General features: G+C 39.6%; 1 protein-coding gene across 1 annotated transcript in view; it reads left to right on the top strand.

Annotated features, from left to right (window-relative positions):
• Positions 1–11,205: 11,205 nt before the first annotated feature.
• LOC137291275 (uncharacterized) overlaps positions 11,206–24,804 on the top strand; it is a gene marked incomplete at its 5' end in the record, with an annotated part of 41,810 nt that continues 28,211 nt past the window's right edge. Inside the window, 2 exons of the mRNA XM_067822577.1 lie at positions 11,206–11,272; positions 24,445–24,672. Of these exons, the coding sequence (XP_067678678.1) occupies positions 11,206–11,272; positions 24,445–24,672 (295 nt within the window). The remainder of the gene's footprint in view (positions 11,273–24,444; positions 24,673–24,804) is intronic.

Below are 24,804 nucleotides of genomic sequence, written 5' to 3'. Positions count from 1 at the left end.
TTTGAACTCTCAATGTACAGGTGTGCCTCTCTACACAATGAACCCGTACCACAGTCATCCGGACTGAGCTACCGAGACGGCGAGAGAACCAGCATCCGTCTATACTGAACTTTCATGAATCCGTAGCTTTCCTTCAGCCAATTACGTGCTACATATTGCCTGGGTAAAACCGTGAACACTGCACTGACGTGGTGTTGAATAATTTTGACTCAGAGTTACCGGCTTATTTACTGTGGACTTCAGAGTGTCGAGGTTAGGACTGAGCGTAGAATTAGAAATCTAATGTCACGCGTTCGAGCCACACTGCGCGGAGAGATACTTTTCAAAACTGATTTTTTATTTGATTTATCGTGAATACAAACCGACATCGAGGAAACACTTCATCGATGGTACAAGTGCAGTTGCAGCTTCACTGGGAGCATTCACGCCTCTCTGGAACTTTATTATCCCCAGCAACAAGTTTTGTCTGATAAAGAAACTAGTTTCATCCGTCCTGCATACTTTGTCCGAAGCATATCTCCTGAACTATTCGTGATAACTTGACCAAACAATGGTACACATGTAAAGCATGGAGGTTAAATGTGCAATTTTTAAGGTGGGGGAGGATATGACTTAGCCTGTGACTATGACTGATAGTGAGGATGTCCGAAGCAGATACTCTAAACTGTACCTGCTGGCTTCATCAGACTTGGTACATGTGTGAAACACGATCCCTTGATATGCCTCTTTTATATGCAAATTTTATTTTGTACGTTTTCCATGAAAACAGGCTTCAGCGACAGATAATGGGGTCTGGATATCATCTTGTCCGGAGCAGATCTTTCAAACTATACATGCAGGCTTCATCAAACTTATTACATATATCAAGCATAATACCTTGATATGCCTGTTGGAGATAAGACCCAGATACGGATTTCAGTTTTTGCGGTTTCAATGGAAACAGGACTTAGACGATGCAGGGCAGATCTCCAAAACTCTAGCTTTATCAACCTTGGTACATATGTTCGCACTGTTCTCTAGATGTGCCTTTTCGGGGTTACACCAGTGTCTGAATTTTGACTTTGACTCAAATTGGTGGTTGTGCTCCCTTACTTTAAAACCGTTCACTATTTCTTCACCAGACATGGTACACAGTAGGTCTGGGGGTATAGTGTTGCCTTTTGGTTATGTAGTGGTGCCTTTTGGTAGTTTTGGATATCTGATTAAAATATCTTTTCCATGGCAACAAGTTCGACCTCGACTGAATTTGGTGTTCTACGCCGCACTCAGAAATGTTCCAGGTATATGACGGTGGTCTCTAAATAAACTTTCCCACACTAAGACGTTGACATACTGGAATCATAATTAGTAGACGTATTCATGAAGAGTATTTTGCCGTTGCATGGGATATTGATGACTTTGTCTTCTTGTTGTAATTGGAATGGCGAATGACACTCCTTTTCGATGTTGCTTAAACGCAATGCTTCGACGCTTTCAAACTTTCCAACTTTTCATTTATAAACAAGTACAAACTCATCTTTATAATATAGTTTATGAAATAACCTTCAAATAGTTCTCTGACAATATTTTATGAACATGCTTAAAGATTGTTACGTTCACGTGACCGGACATATTAGAATCCTGTGTAAATTACATCTTTAATGACTCAAGTCTTGTAAAGGTGGTTGCGCCTGATCATATATAAATACATAAGGCTGTTGTCCATGTCTATCTTTGATTATCTTCGGTAGGAATAAAGACACAATAACAAACCCTCCATTTGTAATTTCATGTAATCATCCACATTTACAAAAAACGTAAAAATGTAAAAAAAACACCAAAACAAACAAAAACCAAAAAAGAAACAAATAACTGTCCGTTCATCTCCGATATTAAGTGTAGATTCTGACGGCAAGTTATTCATCACATGTTCGAAGTCCTCAGCCATTAGAATACTACTGTCGTTCTGTAGTACTTATTGATTTTACTTAATTAATGATCTTTTTTGGTTGGAAAGTCCTAGGGTGAAAGAATGGTGATTCTGCGTAGTCAGTCAATTTTTGTCGAGATTATCATCTATTTGTTATCATCAGTAAATACGAGATTTAAAAAAAATGTTTCCTATGGATTCATTATATAAATTTGAATCAGCAAGTGATATGTGAGTATGTTCCTTTACCTGGATGTAAATAAGTGGCTGAATCGTCACTGAAAATACTTTAGTTAAAATCGGACTTTAATTTCTCGATGAATTTACCCTTAGTATTTGTGTTGACACTTCCCCAAAGTGGGTTGTGTCGTTACGATCGCCTGTGAAGAGACATAGCTTCGGAAGTTGATTGTATAGGTTTTTGAATATCTGATTCTTGAATATTTAAAGAGGGAGATATACACAAGCTACACAGTATCAGCGCCATGCGTAAAGTCAGACAACCAGAAACAGTTTGCAAATCTGTATTTGGCTAGTATGTTTGATGCTTTGATGAACCAAAGGAGAAGAGCCTCCAGTAGCTTTATCTCCTGCAGGAGAAACAAAAAAGCATGATAATCACTATAATGATAATCATTATCAGGATTTTTAAGATATGTCTCTTGGAGACATAATGCTGACGCTTTAAGATCTTGTATGGGTATTGAAAAATGATATTTTACAGGAGTTTCGGGCAATGAAGAATGAACTTATGCGTGACATGAGAGACATAAAAACTCAAACTAGGAAACTTAGTAGTACTGTAGACGACATAAAGCGAAACATACAGGATATTCAAGGGGAACAATCTGTCCTACGTTTAGATATAGAAGCTGTCAGTGACCGTCTGGACAAACTTGAGTGTAACCCTCCACGTCAGAGTGGATCTGGTCAGCATGATGTGATAGACTTGCTAAAGGAAGTTGAAAAATTAGAACAATACAATAGACGTAATAATGTTTTGCTATATGGCGTGTCCGAAAAACCTGAAGAAGTTAGCTGGGATTTGAGAGCCTTGTCATGTGAGATTCTGAATGACTGTTTGGACTCGGACAGTGTCCGGCTGTCTCCAGAGGATATCGCTGAAGCTCACAGGATCGGACGTCGGCCATCACAAACTAAACATACTAGGCCAATCATAATTAAATTCTTTACCTCGGACTGCAAAATACGCTCACTTGGTCTCCGTAACGCACTAAGGAGCAAAGGTTATGGGGTCGCCAGTGACCCGACTCACAGACAGAGGAAAATACTTCAAGATCTACGATCACAAAACAAACGTGGCTACTTCCGAAACGGCGAACTGGTAGTATCGGAGAGTACGGACACCTCGAATACAGACACAGCCTGCTCCATTGTAGAGAGCATTCCTCATGTAAACCCACCTCCCACAAATACCTAGGGGTGTGGCCACACCCAGCTACACAGCCGTTCGGCTTTGAACGTAAACAAACAGTTTCTCTTTTGGAATATCTCCGGTTTCCTCAATAAACTTTCAGATACTTGTTTTACCGATTATATATCTGACTTTGATATTATTGGTCTTCTAGAAACATTGACTATTGACTATGATTATGACCATATTTTTCAGGAACACATACCCTATAGTATCAATGCCCTTAAAACCGCGATTAGAGGAAGACCGTCAGGAGGTATAACTGTTCTTGTGAAAAAGTCCCTCAATAATTATGTGAAAACATCTAAAATCACAGAGAATGCTGTATTTTTGTTATTTGACAAGACTGCCTTTTCATTGGATAAAGATGTCCTATATGCCAGTGTATACGTAAACCCAAGTGGCTCTACCTGGTATACACACAAACAGATTAAGTGTGGTATCACGCTGTTCTGTAACTCACTTGTTGAGGTACTTGGATCAAGGAATAAGGATGTGCATGTGATTGTTGGTGGGGACTTCAATGCTCGAACGGGAACACTATGTGATGCCATTGATAATGACATCTCTGATATCTTGGGGGATGAGTATATGTCGTCGTTTGAGGACAGCGTTAACATCGACAGGTCATCGTGTGATAAAATCATCAACAGTGCTGGTCGTGTCCTGGTGAATATGTGTGCTGCCCTTAATATGTCCATCTTAAACGGCCGTTGTGGTGCGGATTCTGGTATCGGCGACTTTACGTTTATTAATCAGAGTGGATCAAGTGTAATTGACTATATTATTGTATCTAATTGCCTATTTTCATATTGTAAACATTTTGAAGTTGTTTCACGAGCTGACTCAAGCCATCAACCGTTAGCGTGCTCGTTTCAGTCACGTGACCCTGCTACCGACGACAGTGTTGAAGTAGCACGTGCAAAACGTGTGACGGACCGCTATGTGTGGGACCTGAAGTATCTCCAACAGTTCAGGGAGAACCTGTTGTTACCTGCCGTTGTTGACATATTTGAGAAATGTATACTACCTGTTGATGAAATTGATAAGGTTGTTACTCAGTTTACTGCAGTAATTTGTGAAGCGGCCGGTAGTATGAAGCGCCATAAGAAAACTAGATCTGTACACTCCGAACCATGGTTTGACGCGGAATGTAGGTTCCATAGATCAGAAAGGGAAAGACTTCTTAAAGTATTTCGTGGTAATAAAACTGATGTTCACTTGAGTAATTATATTAAGGCCCGGAATACCTACACATCAATACTTAGAAATAAAAGGAAAGCATATTATGACAAAGTGAGCGATAAAATCGCAAGAAGTCTCCATGATAGTAAAGCATTCTGGTCTACTTTAAAAGGGTTGTCCTCCGCTGCCAATACTCGTTCTCCTAATATAACCATCTGCGAATGGGCTGACCATTTCAAAAACCTGTTTCTTTCCGATGATCAGTCCGAAGTCAGTGTTATGGATGAAACTGACTCTGATAACTGTGATGATATGACACGCTTCATTTTAGACTCTCCTATTTCACAGGAGGAGGTTTTCACCGCCATCGAAGGGCTGAAGTGTGGCAAATCCTCAGGTACTGATTTATTAATTCCAGAATTTTTCAAATACACAACCGATATTTTGGTACCATATCTTGCAGCTCTTTTCAATGCCATGTTTGAACAGGCTTACTTTCCAGAATCATGGTCGGAGGCCGTCATTGTTCCTTTATATAAGAAAGGTGATATACACTCCCCATCTAACTATAGAGGTATTTCTCTTCTTAGTGTATTTAGCAAGGTTTATGTGTCTATATTAAACAGGAGATTAACGTATTGGTGTGAAGCATATTGTAAAATTGTAGAGTCACAAGCTGGTTTCCGCCACGATTACTCCACCATTGATAACATATTTATCCTCCAGTCTATTATCCAGAGGTACCTGAGTAAGCAAAAGGTCAAACTTTACTGTGTATTCGTGGATTTTGCAAAGGCATTCGACAGTGTAAGTCGTTTGAAATTATGGTCAGTAATGAAGTCTAGAGGTGTCTCCCCCAAAATGGTTAACTCTGTACAGGCCATCTATTCTTCCGTTAAGGCTACCGTAAAATTTGATAATGTGCTATCAGGATTTTCCCCTTGTTCACGTGGTGTTCGTCAGGGCTGCGTCCTAAGCCCTCTGCTGTTTTCAATTTTTATCAACGAGCTGGCTGTTGAGATAGAACGGTGTTCAGGTCCAGGTATCCAAATACATCCTGAAGTTATTCAGATATTTATTCTCCTCTTTGCGGATGACATCGTACTTATATCTGATTCTATTGGTGGACTACAGAAACGCATCAATGTTTTAGAAACGTTTTGTATAGAATACGGTCTTGAAGTCAATTTGGATAAGACAAAAGTTGTCGTGTTTCAGAAAGGTGGTATTTTATCAAGACGAGAAAGTTGGTTTTATAATGGTAGGAAGTTGGAAGCTGTAACTTCATATAAGTATCTTGGTATAACCTTCACGAGGGGCTTGTCTTGGTCTAGTCATTGTTCCAATGCAGCCTTGCAAGGCAAAAAGGCCTTATTTGGTGTCCTTAAAACAATAAGTAAACTAAGCAATATATCTCTTGAGTTATACTTTAAGATATTTGATAGGAAAATAGCTCCTATTCTGCTGTATGGTGCCGAGGACTGGGGATTCTATCAGAATGACTGTATAGAATCGGTACACACATTGGCTTGCAAACGATTTTTAGGCGTCAAGATCTCTACAACTAATAATATAGCTCGTGGTGAATGTGGGCGGTTTCCCCTATATATTTTAGCATATAAACGGGTTATAAAGTATTGGCTAAAACTATTAGGCATGTCTGAATCTCGTCATCCCAAAAATTGTTATCACATGATGCTAATGGCTTTAGATCATAATAGAGTTAATTGGGCGTCGAAGTGTAGAGATCTGCTTTACAGCTTGGGTTTTGGCTTTGTTTGGGAGCAGCAAACTGTTACTTCCCCTACCTCATTCTTAACTGAATTTGAGAATCGTCTTAAATGTATTCATGAACAGAACTGGTTCAGCTCACTTCAAAATGGCAGTAAATCTACGTGTTATTCTTATTTTAAAACATCACTGTCTAGAGAGCCATATTTAAATGTGATTAGCATTAAAAAGTTTAGAGTAGCACTCGCGCAGTTTAGGTGCTTTTCACACCAGTTACGTATTGAAACTGGAAGATATTATAAAATAGATAGAAATGACAGGCTATGTTTACAATGCGAGGAAGGTTATATTGAGGATGAGTACCACTTTCTCCTCGTGTGTTCCAAATTCAAACAGCTCCGCTTGAACCATTTACCTAAAGCCTTTTGCACCAATCCATGTAAAGCAAAATTCAAACTCCTTATGTCATCATTAGACTGTAATCTTATAAATAATTTAGCTAGCTTTATTTATCACGCAATGCATCTAAGATGTTAAAACTACCGACCTATACTGTATACACCATGTTTTGTCATACACCATGCAACTTTTGTAGTTATGGGCCGATGGCCTACACTTCTGTAATAAAGAATATATATATATATATGGGTATTTTGTTGGAGTTATTCTTCAGTGCACTGAACCAAAGGCTGAGAACTATTTATCGCTGAAGCGGATTAATTGGAACTCTTGCTCGCCTATTACATTTAGGCGACAAACTTATTCGCTGGGGATGCTCTCTCAAACGTCCATCTCTTCAAGTGATTCAAACTTATTATAAAGTTTCACCAGAACCTTTGGATACTCTACCCATTTCTTTATTTCGGGAAGAGTGAGTTTTACTTCTAGATAACACATTTTCTCACTTCTTGGATTTTGGATTGTGTATTTGGCGCTGAATCATCGTGTGTCCCTGTTCGTTGATTTCGTTTACAGAAACAGTCGGTGATACAGGAATCTATTTAGCTGAAGAAGGCTCAGCAGTATTGTGTGTGCAGGAATCCGACATGCAGAAGGGTTCCGGATTGGCGGAATTTATTCTGTCAAATCTGTCTGACAGTCATTAGAAGATGTTGTCAAAGCTGGTCTTCGACCTACAGAGTCGTAGAAACCATTACTATCATAGGAAGGTGCAAGTTTCCTAGTTTCATTGTAACTAATGTTTTGAGTAGTTCTGATTTTACGATTTTATTAATCTGTATTTCTCTCTTCCATATGAGACAATCTTTTACCAGGATGAATGTTGACCAGAACAGTTGACACATTTCTTAAAGTTGCTATCACGGTCTTCATTAACATGTGTTTTCTCACCACAGTGAGCACAAATAATGGCCATTTGTGACTGAATTTACCCCATGACCAAGCTTTTGGCATTTAAAACAACTCAGTGGGTTGAGGCTATATTGATCAACTGCAATAACCTGCTTTGATAGATAGGCGGAGAAACGAAAAAGAAACCAAGTAAGTATTTTTGTGGAATATTTCTGAATTTTGACGACGAGTAAAATATTTCACATATGTCACACCTTGATCTTTTAACTCACAAACTATGTCAAGCTCATCTAGGAGGTGATCACGGTCCTTTACAATGCCTTTGCTTGAATTAACTGACCTGTTGACAGATTCAGAAACAATGAGTCCAGCTAAGGTATCAACAGATAGTAAGTTGGTAGCTGGTTGTCTTTTGGCACATCCTGTTAGAGGTGATTCAGATAGTTTGATAGTCTTGACATCTCCTGCTATTACACAGGGGTGCAACCCACGGCAAATGGGTTACCCTATTTGGTGGCCTCTTACAACCAGCAATGGGATGCTGTGGACACATTACAAGAAGCGCTCAGCGTTACCAAGCATCCGTCAGAGATGGCTGTTCACGAGTGCCGGGTGAAAAGGCAATAGTGAGTCTGTCACGAAAAACCTCACAGCGACCAGCTCAGTCACCTGCTGCTGCACAACCGACTGTCACCATAAATATCAGCGACATCTCAATCAGAAAACAGCGCTCGTTGTCAGTGGTATTACTGACTGGCTGTGTCTTATTTGGATAAAAAATACTTAGCTACAACGTATTACCGGCGGTTGCGACAAATGAGTAAACCAAGTGGCTGTTTCAGACAATCGTACTAACAAGGAGCTGCAGTATACGATGCTGCCGAGGATACAGGGAAAGGCTTCTGTGTCTTTACCCGCCAGTTTTGCGAGGACCTTTTCCAGGAACTTTCAATAGTTTGATCCATTGTTTTACACCTTTGTCTCTAGGTAGTGGTGGGCTAGGCAATGCTGTCAATACAGCGATTGTAAGAGAGAGAGCTAGAGAAAGTGGTTAAAATACTGGCAACTGTTATCCCCTTTTCTCTGAATAACGTTTTGATTTTCCCAGCTAATGTCTGCTTGTGTTGTAGTTGTGATCGAAGCGTTTTTCTGTCGGTGGAAGCTGCTCCTAATCAGACTAATTTTTGTGTCTCCTAAGTTACATAATCTTTCTGCAATACGACGTCTGCTGAACTCACCCTCCGTTTGTCGAGTTTTGTTTCTATTGTAAGGTGTACGATTGTTGAGATTGTTTAGCTTAGCAGTAATGTTATTCACAAGCGATCTGTGCATAGTTTGGATGACCTTGTCCAGACCTCGCAGATCCCAAATGGTATAATCCAACTCCAGTGTTTCTTGTTTAGTATTTTGGACAGTATTTCGTCGAAGTTTCCTTGCATGTTGTGGTACATCCTTTTAATCACCTTGGTCTAACACACCCGCAGTTGGGACGAGCTTGGTCCGCATTGTTTCTAAAGTCTTTGCGGGAAGTTTTGATTGTGCACGACAGTCTTCTAATTTCAGTTCATCACGAGAAAGTTGATGCGATGGTGGTTGACCAGGATTGACAGTGGAAGTGTTTTCCTCATATAGGCATTCATAAGGTCAACACCCGGAGCAGCTTTCAGTCGCAGTATCCCTTTGTCATCTATTTGCAACTTAGAAAAGTCACGATATAATTTTCATGTTTCTTTTGGATTTCGTAATAATCAATCACTGTGATCTTTAAAAGTCCATAACATACGATGTCACCCATGAATGTGTTGTCTTTGTCACAGTTCACCAACGTTCCTTTACCTCACCATTTGTATATTTGTATTATTACGACCACAGGGACTTGCATCGCTTTGAAACGGCGTTCGAAAGACATATAGATGTATAGACCCTACCCTAGTACTATATAAAAGGAAAGGGATGTAACGAAGAAACCACCCCCTCCTCGATCAAAGTTACATGTTACCGCGTAAAATATTTTTAAGGCCCCATCGAGGCCAACGGATCGAAAGCCAGATGATTTCCCTACAAAATGAGCTATAAATGGTCACAATCGGATCATTATTTCAAAAGGTATACGCCACGAATCATCGAAAACAGCTACCTCCGCAATTTCACGTCAAAATCATTTATCACCAAATATGGCGAAAACTCACCTTTTAAATTTGTTTCTTAATTTTTGGCCATCCGATTGGCCATTTCCACTGTATATTTTGTTTCCAACCAGTCGGATGGCCCGAGTCTGTTTGTGCGGATCTGCTCAGTTCACTTGAATGTCAAGGTCGCTTATGGCCGACATGTGAGTAGGATTCCCGGCTATTTTGGTGAAAATGCTTGCTTACTGTCGAAAAAATGACACGTAGGTGTTGCAATAAGTTTTCCGACTCGCGGAATACCGCGGTCGATCGAATCCAGCCCAGCGCTGGTGCTGCCAACGTGGCTGGAATTAAGAAACAAATTTAAAAGGTGAGTTTTCGCCATATTTGGTGATAAATGATTTTGGCGTGAAATTGCGGAGGTAGCTGTTTTCGATGATTCGTGGCGTATACCTTTTGAAATAATGATCCGATTGTGACCATTTATAGCTCATTTTGTAGGGAAATCATCTGGCTTTCGATCCGTTGGCCTCGATGGGGGCCTTAAAAATATTTTACGCGGTAACATGTAACTTTGATCGAGGAGGGGGTGGTTTCTTCGTTACATCCCTTTCCTTTTATATAGTACTAGGGTAGGGTCTATACATCTATATGTCTTTCGAACGCCGTTTCAAAGCGATACAAGCCCCTGTGATTACGACCCTGCACGGCAGTGGAAATATGATACGGTTCCTTTTCTCTGTCTATGATATGTATGAGTTGATAGCGCATAAAAATGAATGTGAAGAAATGAAATGTGTCTTTCGTTTTCGAATCATAAGTTTGAATAATTATGAAGATATGATATCCAACATCAACGATATGTCACCAACTATTATGGGTATATTTTTTCTTGTTTACCAAAGCAAAGTTGCACATTATTAAATTTTACTCATTCAAATGTAAATCTGCTATTCCTTCCCCAAGCATAATCAGTTTGAATTATAAGACCTCGTAATTATTCTACAGAAACTAAGTTTCAGGAATGGAAACCAACAGTGTACAAATAACCTGGGAAAATGCAGGGAAACTACTCCTGTAAACTAACATAAAATGGTCTCATGTCTTGTATTATTAGCTGAAAACTATTGAAGTTGTTCCTAGGACTTCCACAATTCCATTTAAATTTAACTGACCACAGAAAACTTAATATTTCTCGTCTTGTTTGCAGAGGTGACTACTTGTTTCAACCACCGTTGGTGTGTAAGCGATACCAGTTACACATATAATTACTAACAAATGTCATATGTTCATGATGTCATCCATCATTACCAACTGTTGCCATTCTTTGAGTGCTTTTGTGTTCTCATTTCTCAGTTGGTGGTTCAAACATCGCCCTGAACAAACCCGCAAGGATGAGTACAAACTTTAACGGATGGTATCCCGCCAGAAGGGCTGTCGATGGAAACACAAGAGCTGACAGAGATAGTTTTGTTGTCCACACAAGTGAAGGGCTTACTACAGCTTGGTGGAAGGTGGATCTCCAGGCACCAGTGCAATCAGCAGAGGTTATCCTGTACTTTAGAACAGACTGTGAGTCCAGATTCCTTTAGATAATATACATTAATCATATTATGCCGTGTATGAAACTCCTAAAATACCCAGCAAGTCCACAGGGCAGATAACTGACAAATGTTGCTGGCCCTGTCAATTTCTACGCAGCACTGTATTACTAATAGGAAACTGACATAAGGTGTTAAAATAATGTAATTAATGATTTACGTGTAGTGAGGTATACGTAAACATATACAAAAGCAAATTTTACAAAGAAAAACGTGGTGGTCATTGTTGATTCATTAAGTGTCACAGTCGTCTGAATCAGAAAATCAGGCAAAGTCAGAATGGTCGGCAAGAATGGTCTCTACATGTTCTTCATGCAATGATCACAGTGGATTTGAAACTGTCCTTGCGAAAGGTAAACAACTGTAATTGCGAATTTAACATATACAACCTGGGCCCACTTGCGCCAAGCGATCTTAGTGCTACAATGATTGTAACTCCCATTCTCCAACGTAGGCTTACGATAGTCGTAGCCCTAAGATTGCTTTGTGCAACTGGCCCTGGTCACTGGAAGCATTCCTTAGACCAATAACGTTTAGTGTTAGATAAAAGGGTTGGCTGATCTGTGAAAGTTACGGTTTAGTTCATCTTAAACTATGCATACAGGCGTACCCTAAGCACCACAGTTGTAAACTATTTTTGAAGTATCACTCGTAGTCAATGACATGGCGAAATATATACCTGTAGAAAATGTTTTGGCCCATAGGGCTGGCTATAAAATAAAGTTATAAGCCCGTCATGTAACTAGCAAGCAGCGGGCCGCTGTGTAGACGCTATTTCATGCACTGTGGATTGACGTGAACACGCTGACGATTACTGGGTTTAAATTTCTCAACAGCTAATCTTCTTATGAGGTTTGTGAAAGCAGCTTTCCGATTACGCTGTTCATTCAAGTTTATGCTTTTCCGGATATCTCACATTAGGCAATCATTGCACATTTACAAGAATGGCTTCGTAACCTTTACCTTTACAAATTGCCACCGCTTTACGCTGATACAAACTGTTTTAAGGGCAGTTGTAGTTTCCACCAGGAGAGGAAAACAGTCACACTAACAGTTTCCTAAAGATAACATACTTGAATGAAGTATTTAACGTTTGAAATTCTTATCAAAGATGTGTTTTAGACTTATTGAGCGTTAAGACCCTTGTTATTTATCAAGTATCGATAAAACACATCTCACTGAAATCGCAACGTGATCGTGGAAGTGAAATGCGCGTCCATTGCTCGGGGTCTCGTTCAGTTGAGGCAAATCCATCAGTGCTTTGCATGCCTTCCTTCTGGAATCACTGTGATAGACTGCCTCGCTTATTCGCAGACTTAAACCGCATCCAACACTAGTGGGACGAACTTAAGAGGCGGGTTTACAGCCATCAGCCGCCGACAGCCAACGTTGTCGGTGGAGGACGGGATCCTGGTGGTTGAGGGCAGTTGGGCTTTTAACCGCGTTCCATTTGCCCAACACATCACTTTGGCCCTGACTTCACCTAGACGGGTGGTAGAATCGGCCCGATTCTAATAATCGGCTGGTCACGCCAAGCCCTGTGTATGGACTTTTGTCATTACACTAATCTGTTTGGAAAATGTTGTTACTTGTGGTGTTGGCCGAATTGTTCTCTAAACATGTTTATGATTTTGATGTCTGATGTTTGCGCTTTGCCTAGAGTCTTTTATCAGAAGGCGGTGGCTCATGGGCCAATCTGGTAGATGTGTTGTTAATAAATCTTCTTCTGGAGTATATCATCCGACTATCCTTGGTGCTGCAAGTTGAGACCCACTTGTTTTTAGCATTGTCCTTGTGATACTCCGTGGTGGGTGGGGAGCTCGGATAACGAACCATTGAAAATTAACCATGGCTTATGACCCCCCCCCAAACCCCCCCCCCCCCTAAAAAACCAAACGACAACTAGACACTGATCCAATTGATACTGATCAAAGACTGCCCACGTCCATTGAATACTGGCCACGATTTCTTGTAACTCAAACTGTTGACAAGACTCCATGAAAGTTGAACCCTTTTGCCATATCCAAGGGTATACAGGGTCTTGCAGGTGATGTCAAGAATATTAGACGTTTGCGTTCCGGTGTTGTGTTGGTTGAATGTGGAAAAAGGCAACAAGAACAAGCCACAAACCTCATGTGCACAGAATTGTTTGTTGGCGTTCCAGTCACGGTTACGGCTCATAAAACACTCAATACGAGCAAGGGAATCATCAGAGATCGTGACCGATTGTTTGCGGATATGACAGAGCTTGACATCATGTGTGAGATGAAAGATCAGGGCATACTCAATGTAAAACGTTTCACAATCCGGAAGAATGATGTTGTAACTAACACCAATACTTACGTGTTCTCCTTTTCCTCACCAACTGCTCCAAAATCTCTTCAAGCAGGTTATTGTAACATCAATGTGGACATGTACATTGCAAACCGTCCGACGTGTTTTAAATGTCATAAGTTCGGTCATGGCGTCAATACTTGCACATTGTCTGTTGTATGTGTCTTTTCGCCACAGTGAGCACATACAACAGACAATGTGCAAGTATTGACGCCATGACCGAACTTATGAAGATTGTGACAGTAATGTTAACAAATGTACAAACTGTGCGGGTGACCACTCTTCCTACTCTAAAATTGTCCTGTTTGGAAACATCAAATGGAGATAAATAGAATAAAATTCACTCAAAACGTTAGTTTTGCGGAAGCTGAAAAGCTAGTTCAGAACTCAGACCATAAGGAGAGCTATGCTTCTATCACCAGAACACCGTCAGAAGCAGTAACCGCTAAAACAACGTCATCTGCTGTCAGACAAACCTGACCTGGGTTAAAACGGAATCTCCTCTGATATTCTCACCTGCAATATCGACCCAAACAACAGAATCAGTTCCTAGTACATCTCAAAGCCAATGTGAAACATCCTCTGATCTTAACGCATCATCTCAGCCTACAAAGTCTAAACAACTCTCTAAAGGCATAGGTACAAAGCCAGATTCTTTGAAAAAACTTGGTGGCAGAGCCCCCAAAGGGTCAGACAAAAAAATCAATTTATACAACAAATATGGATCCCTTGAGGACATGGACGTGACTGAAAACGTCCGCTCTAGGGCACACAGCTTGTCGCCCGCCAAAAAAGTACGGGGAAGAGTGAGTGAGTGAGTGAGTTAATATTTAACGTCACATCGGCAATATTGCAGCCATATCGTGACGAGAACGAGTAATTATGAAAATACAAATGAATTAATAGCACATACGTTGTAAAACCCTGTCGACAAAGGACAGTAAAACTAACTAGGATATCACAGAGGAGAATGTAAAACTAGTGAACAGACCTAAAACAATGTATCTATACAGGACAGTACAATATAAAAATGAGCAAGAAAGAGAGTCGGAATAGATTATATATTGTTTACGTTTATGGTGTCTTTGAATATATTTGAGAGCTGTTAATATGGCGTTAGCTTCTGCTGTAAAAATAGAACTATTATCGGGTAATCGAGAAGATATTGTTCTGGATCCAATGACAGTGGCACAAGCTACTGCGCCACCGCCCTTGGACCCATCTGTAAATAAGGATTTATAATTGCTATATTTATGTTTCAGTTCATTATATTCTTGTTTATACTGTAATTCATTCGTTTCTGATTTTTTAAAAGTCGTCAATGTTAGGTCTACTTGTGGCCTAACCAACTGCCAAGGAGGAGAAGAAAGAAGACGGGAAGGAGCTATGTTTTCCAGTTCAATGCTGGCAGCAGAAATAAGTGGTTTTATTCTTAAACCAAGAGGCGGAACAAGAGAAGATTTCTTTTTGTGTAAATCCTCATACAGGGGATTGAAAACACAGTTATATTCGGGGTTGGACTCATTTGAATATAGTTTTGTTACATACTGTAAAGCTAATTTTATACGTCGCTGCTCAAGAGATGGTTCGTCAGCCTCGACATACAGGCTGTCAACAGGTGAAGTTCTAAAGGAGCCAAGACAAAGTCTTAGACCTTGACGATGGACTGAATCTAATAGTTTTAAGTTGCTTTTGCAGGCTCCACCATAGACAATGGAGCCATAATCGAGTTTCGAACGCACGAGAGATCGATATAGATGGAGAAGGGTAGCTTGATCCCCTCCCCATTTTGAATTTGAAACCACTTTCAACAAGTCAAGTGCTTTCAGGCATTTAGTCTTAAGTGATTTAATATGCGGTAAAAACGTTAAGTGTGAGTCCAAAATGAGACCCAAGAACTTAGCTTCCTTTACAACTTTAATTGGTGTGCCATCTAGAGATAGTTCAGGGTCTTTATGTGGTTTATATTTACGACAAAAATGTATACAGTTAGTTTTCGATTTAGAAAATTTGAAGCCGTTTTCAAGACACCATTTATTAATTTTGTTTAAACACAACTGTAGTTGTCGTTCAATGGTATGCATATTTTTACCACGACAAGAAATATTAAAATCATCCACAAATAACGATCCATCAATCGAATCGTTTAAAACTTTTGATAAACTGTTTATCTGTATACTAAAAAGTGTGACTGACAAAATACTGCCTTGTGGAACACCCTGATCCTGATTGTAATGATCAGACAGGGTAAAAAATTGCCTATGAATTCAGGCAAACGACCTCGCAAACCGAAATCATGTAAATCTCTCAGAATGCCATACTTCCAGGTTGTGTCATATGCCTTCTCAAGATCAAAAAAGATAGACACAGCATGTTGTTTATTGATTAGTGCATTTTTCACAAAAGATTCTAAACGCACTAAGTGATCGACAGTACTTCTGTTTTTACGGAAACCACATTGTATATCTGTGATAAGGTTATTTGTTTCCAAGTACCAAACAAGTCGATTATTTATCATGCGTTCCATGGTCTTGCAAACACAGCTAGTTAATGAAATCGGACGATAATTAGATGGATCCGTATGATCACGTCCAGGTTTAGGTATGGGTACTACTATGGCATCACGCCATGAAGAAGGAAATTTCCCGGAAGTCCAAATATCATCAAATATTGATAACAGCGTCTCTAAACAGGATTCTGGTAAGTGCTTCAGGAGTTGATAATGTATGTTATCAGCTCCTGTAGCAGTGTCATGAGCTTGATCAAGAGCAGTATGGAGTTCATGAATAGAAAACGTTTCATTATAATCTTCCCCGTTATCAGAATTGAAATTAAGCTTTCTTTTCTTGTTGTTTTTGATACTACTGGAATTTAGGTGAATAATTAGAGGAGGAAGAGTGTTTAGCGAGGGTTTCGCCCAGTCTATTTGCAATATCTGATTTATCCGTAAGTAACTGATCTCCATGTTTAAGATGATGGACAGTAGATTTAGTACCTTTAGCTTTAATTTTTTGGACCATGTTCCATACCTTGTACATGGGTGTCCGAGAATTTATTTTAGATACATAATTTTGCCAAGATTGGCGTTTGTTCTGTTTAAACGTACGCCGCGCTTTAGCATTTAAAATTTTAAATTTATTTAAATTATGCACCATGGGATGGCGACGGAAATAATGTTCTGCTTTCTTCCTTGCCTTCCTAGCTTGTTTGCACTCATCGTTGAACCATGGTTTTCGAATATGTGGAACTGCAGAGGACTTTGGTATACATTCATCAGCTATGGAGTTCAATTCATCAGAAAAACATTTAATAGCATCGGGAACGTCAATAAAACGTTCGGGTTTAAGTTTTTCAGAACACAGTGTTTCATATAAAGCCCAATTAGCCTTTTCAAAATTCCGCCTTGATGATGGAGGAACATCAGATGGAGTAACAGCTTTTAATATAGTAGGAAAATGGTCACTTCCACAGAGGTCATCGTGGACTGACCATTTGAATTCATTAAGTAGTTCTGAATTTGTGAGTGACAAGTCGAGAGCAGAATAAGTCCCTGTACCCGGGTGTAAATATGTGTTGGAACCATCATTATAAGTACATAAATCATTGTCAGAACAAAAGTCCTCCAACAATTTACCTTTAGTGTTTGTAGTTACACTACCCCAGAGTGGGTTGTGCCCATTTAAATCTCCCATTATAATACAGGGCTTCGGGAGTTGATCATATAGAGCTTGAAGATCGGTTTTGGCAAACGCCGAAGACGGCGAAATATAAAGAGAGCATAGCGTAAACGCTACATCTAAAGTAATTCTTACTGCAACAGCCATTTTCTTGTTTTGAAGCATCAGGCTTAGGCTTCGGTTTACTTTGAACAGGTGGCTGACTATCAGCTGTCGATTGAGACTTTGAGTGTGACTGAGATGGTGATGACGATGATTTGTGATCGGAAGAAGACTATGATGAAGGAGATACGGTCTTTTGTGTAGACTCAGCTGTATCTGTCTGAGTAGACTGTTCTGAGATAGACTGTGGAAGATCAGGAGAGATAGACTGAGGAATATCTGAATTTACCCATGTCAGGTCAGTCTGACATCAGCTTGACGAAGTTAGTACTGGCGTAGTTGTTAATTTTGATAAGGTTTCAGATGTTTTTGTGACAGAGGCGTAGGTTTCAGTGTGCTCAGTAGATTGTACAATATTTCTTGCTTCAGCAAAACTGACGTTCCTGGAAAATTTGATTTTGTTAATTTCCATTTGCATTTTACAAATGGGACATTCTTTCGAAAAGGATGAATGATTTCCTGAACAGTTTGCACATTTTTTGTGAATACTGTCACAATCTTCGGTTACATGTGTATTCTCAGCACAGCGAGCACATGTAACAGACAATGTGCTAGTATTAACACCATGTCCGTACTTTTGACACTTAAAGCAGCGCAGAGGATTTGGAATATATAAGTCAACATTGAGATTGCAGTAACCTGCTTTGCTTGATTTTGGAGGTGTTGGGGCTGAACATGAAAACAGATATGTGTTGGTTTGGACAGTCTCATTATTTTTCCGTGTTGTGAAACGTTTGACAAAAGATACTCCTTGATCTTTCATCTCGGACATTATATCAAGCTCAGTTATGTCTGCTAGAAGACGCTTACGGTCTCAAACTATATACCTTTGCTTGTAATCAGTGTTCTGTGGGCAGAAACTAATACCGGGACTCCGACAAACATATCAGTTGATAACAGGCTGGTAGCTTGTTGTTTTCTGCTACATTCAATCAGCAGTGAACCTGATCGCAAGCGTTTGATATCTTTTACCTCACCTGCAATGCCAGAGATACCTTTTGAAATTGCAAAGGGATTTAATTTCAAAGGAGTCTTGTCAAGGGTCTCAATAATCAAAAAACGTGGCCAGTGATCAATTTGTATAGAGGGTCGATGTTGATCATCATTTTCCAGTTGACGTTTGGTTTTTCTGTTAGGGGTTTGGTAATCCATGAATATTGGTATATTGGTTCGTCATCCGAGCTTCCCACCCACCACGGAGTATCACAAGGACAATACTAAAGCAAGCGGGCCTCCAGCTTACAGCACCAAGGATACTCGAATGATATACTCCAGCAGACACATTAAAAATATTAACAGTTCCACCAGATTGGCCCATGAGCCACCGCCTTCTAGGCATAAGACTCTAGGCAAAGTTCATGTAATCAAAAATCAAGTCAAATAATATTCTATGAACAAAGGGAGCCAAGACTGAAATGTAAATAATTCCAAATCAAATTCTGTGCAATGACATCAAATCCATGTACAGGGCTTGGCATGACCAGCCGATTACCGGGCCCATTCAACCACCCGTCTAGGTGAAGTCAGGGCCGAAGTGGTGTGTTGAGCAATAGGAACACTGGTCCTGTTCCCATTGCCCTGAGCCACCAGGATCCCCTCCTCCACCGACACAGGGCCGCAACCCACGGCAAACGGGTTGGTAGACGGGGGTGTCGGCGAGCTCGTGACGTTACCCAGCACCCACCACGAGGAGGTGGTTCGCCATGGGTGCATGGAAACTAATAATCTCATAACAGATATACAATGTGGCTTCCGTAAAAACAGAAGTACTGTGGAACACTTAGTGCATTTGGAATCATTTGTTAAAAACGCACTAATTGATAAAAAAACACGCTGTGTCTATCTTTTTTGACTTAGAAAAAGCATATGACACAACCTGGAAATATAGTATTTTAAGAGACTTACATGACTTCGGTTTGCGAGGTCGTTTTCCGCAATTCATAGCCAACTTTTAAAATGATAGACAATTTCAAGCCCGATCAAGATCGATCACTTGTCCGTTCTAAACTTGATTATGGATCCATCATAAATGGTGGATCCTGCAACAGCAACTTAAAATTGTTAGATCATCATCAAGGTCTAAGACTCCTTTAGAACCTCTCCTGTTGATAGTCTATATATTGAAGCCGATGAACCATCTTTTACAGAACGCCGTATAAAATTCACTTTACAGTATATCACAAAGCTATACTCTAACGAATCTAACCCTGCATATAACTGTGTTTTCAATCCTCTCTACGAGGACTTGTACAACAAAAAGTCTTCTCTTGTTCCACCTCTCGGGCACATAATTAAACCCTTTCTTTCTTCAGCCGGCATTGAGCTGGAAAACATACCTCCTTCCCGTCTTCTTTCTTCTCTTCCTTGGCAGTTGGTTAGGCCACAAGTCGACCTAACATTAACTGCATTTAAAAATCAGAAACTAATGAATTACAATACAAACAAGAATATAATCAGTTGAAACATAAATATAGCAGTTATAAATCCTCAATTACAGATGGGTCTAAGGACGGTGGCGCAGTGGCTTGTGCCACTGTCATTGGATCCAGAACAATATCTTCTAGATTACCCGATAATAGTTCTATTTTTACAGCAGAAGCTAACGCCATATTAACATCTCTTAAATATATTCAAAGACATCCTAAACATAAACAGTACATAATCTATTCAGACTCTCTTTCGTGCCTTCAGGCTATTAAAAACCTAGCATGTAAACATCCACTTTTAATAGAAATTATTGAACTATATAACTATCTTGTTACTGGCCAATACGACATCGTCTTCTGTTGGTTACCCAGCCATATTGGAATCTCTGGGAACACATAGGCTGACCTTGCTGCTAAGGCAGCGCTAAACAAATCTGTGACACCACTTCATATTCCCTATACTGATTATAAAGCTACCATTAGATCTTATATCCGTGATCTGATGCAGAAGAAGTGGGACACCCAAGTAGGTATCAATAAATTACATGCAATAAAACCATATGTTGGTTACACCTACTTGGGTTGTCGGTCCAGATTTGAAGAGGTCATTATACGACGATATCGTAATGGCCACACTAGGTATACGCATGAATATCTTTTGAAAGGTGAGAATCCTCCGTTCTGCATCCCTTGTGATGAAATCATCACGGTCAAGCATGTCTTGCTTGACTGTGTTGAGTATTCCATCACAAGGGACAATTATTTTAAATCAAGAACTATGAAGGACGTTTTTAGTAACATACGTTCTCATTTAATTATTGCATTTTTAAAAGAATTGAATTTATTGACTGACATGTAAATAAATAAGTATTTTATGATTGGAAGTTGAATTGGCGGCTACGATTGTTAGTGGCTGTATCCTCGAAGGGGGCTGAAGTACCGTAAAATTATTGTCCTCCTGAGAGGATACGTAAGTCCCAAAACGGTTTAAGTCAGATTTAATCTTCCGCTTTTTTAATCGTAGAATATGTGTCATTTTAATTTGTGGCTAATCTTGCATACAGTCGCCAGCAGCTGAGCGGAAGGTGTATGTCCATCCAGGGACCATGCAGGTAGCAGAGGTACTGTAAGTCTCCATGGTCCCTGGTATGGTGATCTACCCTCTGTTGTTGGTGATCTATGGCCTGTTTTTTTATTGTACTGTCCAAATAGTGATACTATCATTTGTTAAGTTTCCGCGCTAGTTTTAAAACTAACTGTGATAGACTAGTGGGTTTACTGTCCTTTGTAGACAGGGTCTTCATAATATCTATATATATTCTTTTTTGTCATGTATGTTCTAGTCACGATATGGCTGCAACATTGCCGATGTGACGTTAAATATTAACTCACTCACTAATGGCGGCTACACGAGATACTGACAGTGATAACTGGGGTCACTCAGTTTGGAAGACGCTATGCATGTGCTTATTCCATGTGCTTTTAAAACAACTCAAATAATAACAATTGATTTCATCCCATGTCTTTGGTTCCTTTTTTTTCACATATCAAACTCTGCTTTGTGTATTCAAAGTGTCTCAACATAGTTAATACAGCCAGGGAGACTGTAAAAAGTTGTACAATATCTTTGATACATCTAAGCATATCTTGACTGACTTCTGAATGTTTACATCACAAAGGATCAGCATTTCAGATATAAATGAGTGAAGAATATTGTTAAAGGCATTTATTCTCATTTAGCGTTAAAATTGTTAGCTGAAATTGTATTTTTGTGTATTTTAAATTATTGTATATATGTGGTGTCTGATTCCATAAAGAAATTTGAGTCGTGGGAGGTTGAGGTATTGTAAACCAATTGGTCCATATGAAGGGTAGGATCGTGTTGTTCACAATACAGACCCGTGAGGATCCGGGGTAGAGTAGGCCTTTAGCAACCCATGCTTAAGCATAAAAGGCGACCAGGGTCGCTGACTTGGTTGATACGTCATCGGTTCCCAGCGGCGCAGATTGCTGCTCATGTTGTTGATCACTGGATCGTCTGGTCCAGACTCGATTATTCACAGACCGCCGCTATATAGCTGGAATATTGCTGAGTGCGGCGAAAAACTAAACTCTCACTCACTCGCTCGAAATACATCTATATATATAAATGATTAGACATATTTTTTATGTATTTCCCTTTTGTAATTTTTATAGTTAATGGCAGTGCAGAAATTATTACCATAATTATCATGTAATTAGTTTTGCAAGTATATACTAGTATTATTGGCCACCTCGTTTTCACGTAATTCAGTGTTTTGAAATCTCTTTTTGGTAAGAAATCTGTCAAAGATCGTAGAATGTTGTTTCAAGCATTATAATGTATTGCCATTCGTAAAATATCATAAGCTATTGCCATCACATTACGCTATTGGTTTAGAACACAGTTGTACTTTGTAAGAGTCAATGTCAACAACGTCGTCTGTCAAAACGATCTTGTTCACATTTTCAAGCACTTTTGAACTGACCGCACTTTTTATATTTCCGTGTCCAGTTTCGAAAACTGAGTATCAAATATGGATTAATCTTACCTTGTCCTTCGACAAACTGTGACATAATCCCTGTGACACTTGATAATTAACCATTCTTTGGTGAATTTGTGGTCTTGGCCGAGCTACGTGTTTCGGTGACACCCGCCATTTTAACTTTGTGACAGCCAGCCTATGTCGCAATGGGCATACCGCTACTTTTGACTCAGATTAGTGTTTTGCATTTTAAGTTTACATAATCTTGTGAATTACGAACAGAAGAACCCAGAATATTATTTGATGATATGTCAGCTCATCTTGCAAAGTCGATGTTAATTCTGACAACGGGCACTATGTTTATTCTCACTGTTGTATTCATACGCGAAGCTCAGCATTTTTATTTATGAACATGTATTCTATAAATACGACTTCCAGTGCCACTGTCAAATTGTATGAGCGACTGAGGCATGTTGTTAAACATCGTATGTGCCAGACAAGCTCCAATTGCCTCCTGGCATCTGTAATCTTCCTCTTTGAATTGTCCATCATAGTTCCCAGTCGACGTCGCTCGTTGTTATTACGTCCCCCTGAGCAGACAGCAAGGACGTAGCAGGACGTAGAGAGACGCAATTGTTGATCTTATGATATTGGAGGGCATTTAATGAATTAATTACGCGTAATTAATTGGTGGGTAAAAATAGTCATTTTCGTACCAGATTACCTTCTGAGGTAATGCGTCTTCCCCTTTATTTTAGTGGTTTCGTGTTGTGAAAGTAGATCCCTCAAAAGAATAAGGACGTAACGGGACGTGATTTGATTGGTCTAGAACTGACATGTGACCATTTTCTCGCACCTATAAATACGATGCGATCCAATTTGTGTCATTCTGACTTTGGCAGTCTACAGGTCAGTCTCAACTAAGGGCAGATAATTCAGCCCGAAAGTTCCCCTTGTCCTTACAATTATAATAGCTGATGCTATAAATAGACTGCACTTTTCGAAACAGACACAAATAAGTATCTTAATAACCATCGAGTTATTCAGATTACCAAATAATGAAGCCATCACTATGTCTACATAACAGTGACTACCACTGAAGCCATTGGTCACACTTTTATTGCCCTAACACTGGTCCATGCACATAAACCTTAAGCTTGAGAGGGATCTACTAAGTGAAAAAGAGCATTGTGCTGAATCACATTTAAACCCATGAATAAAAAGCTATTTATTCAATGAAAAGAAATGTTTGACTCTTCCTGAAAACACGACTGACAAGATTTATTGAAAGTTTGAGTCCCGGCCGCCACAATATGTATATCTGATTTCGATCGTAGAAACTGTATTTATTGTATGTATTCTGATTGGGTCTCATTTAGGCAGTACAGGTGCCGTCAGTCCCCATAAAAGTATGATGGACTAATCTTAGTTGCTGGTGATCTATGGCCCGTCCTCTTGACGTGTGTTGTTACATATAGTAATATAATTTACTGTTATTTGCAAGTGTAAATATCTATTTCACTGCCAATCTTCTACTGTCCTTTGATGAGATTTCAGTATAAATATATCTACCATCAATGTAGAAACGGTTACATTTACTTTATGAATGACATACTGATGCGGTAATTTAAAACATGAAGCCCCTCTCTATGTGTTACAGAGGGGTACTTTTGTGAAGGGTCATTTGACATCTTCACTAGAAGAAATAATATGGCTGAATGCCATGGAACAAATCCAAAGGATGGTCACAAAAAAAGGCCCCCTCACTAAAAACAAACAAACAAACAAAAAAAAAAACCACCACCAAAATAGAGAGAATAAACACATATCCAAAAATAAACGTAAAAACACAAAGGTCTTATCCCGAACGCTACTGGCATTAACCAAAACTCTTTGCATCAATAAGATGTTTGAAATACTCAAGGGCACTGAAACATGTATTATGTAAACAAAACGTTCTATGCTTTATTTGTATTATTGTTTATGCTGCAACAACTGAGATTCCCTACACTGACACCTGTGTATCTCCATTTGTTTCAGACATTACCCGACGCAATGGCGTGCAGCTCTACACATCTGAAAAGAATTCACGTGAACCCAAAGAAGGGAATCTATGTCACACTGTAACAGGGCGTCGTGACGGTAGAGGCATCCCAGATGTACTGGATGTAACCTGTCGTGGGACCTGGCGCTACCTGACCGTCTACACAGAAACTAATAACGATGGAAATGGCGCCATGTTAGACTTTGCTGAAGTGCAGGTGTGGAGTAAGTATTAATAGATATACTGGAAAATATAGTCCTGGGGACTATCGTACATATTGTGACACTTATAAATATACAAGCTGTTAATATCTTATCCACTCTGAAATTATGTAGCACGCATTTGAGTTCTCCTCT

This window comes from Haliotis asinina, chromosome 7, assembly GCF_037392515.1.
Source record: "Haliotis asinina isolate JCU_RB_2024 chromosome 7, JCU_Hal_asi_v2, whole genome shotgun sequence".
Taxonomy (NCBI): domain Eukaryota; kingdom Metazoa; phylum Mollusca; class Gastropoda; order Lepetellida; family Haliotidae; genus Haliotis; species Haliotis asinina.
Note: the sequence above shows the minus strand (reverse complement) of the source record. Positions and strands in the feature narration are given on the sequence as shown.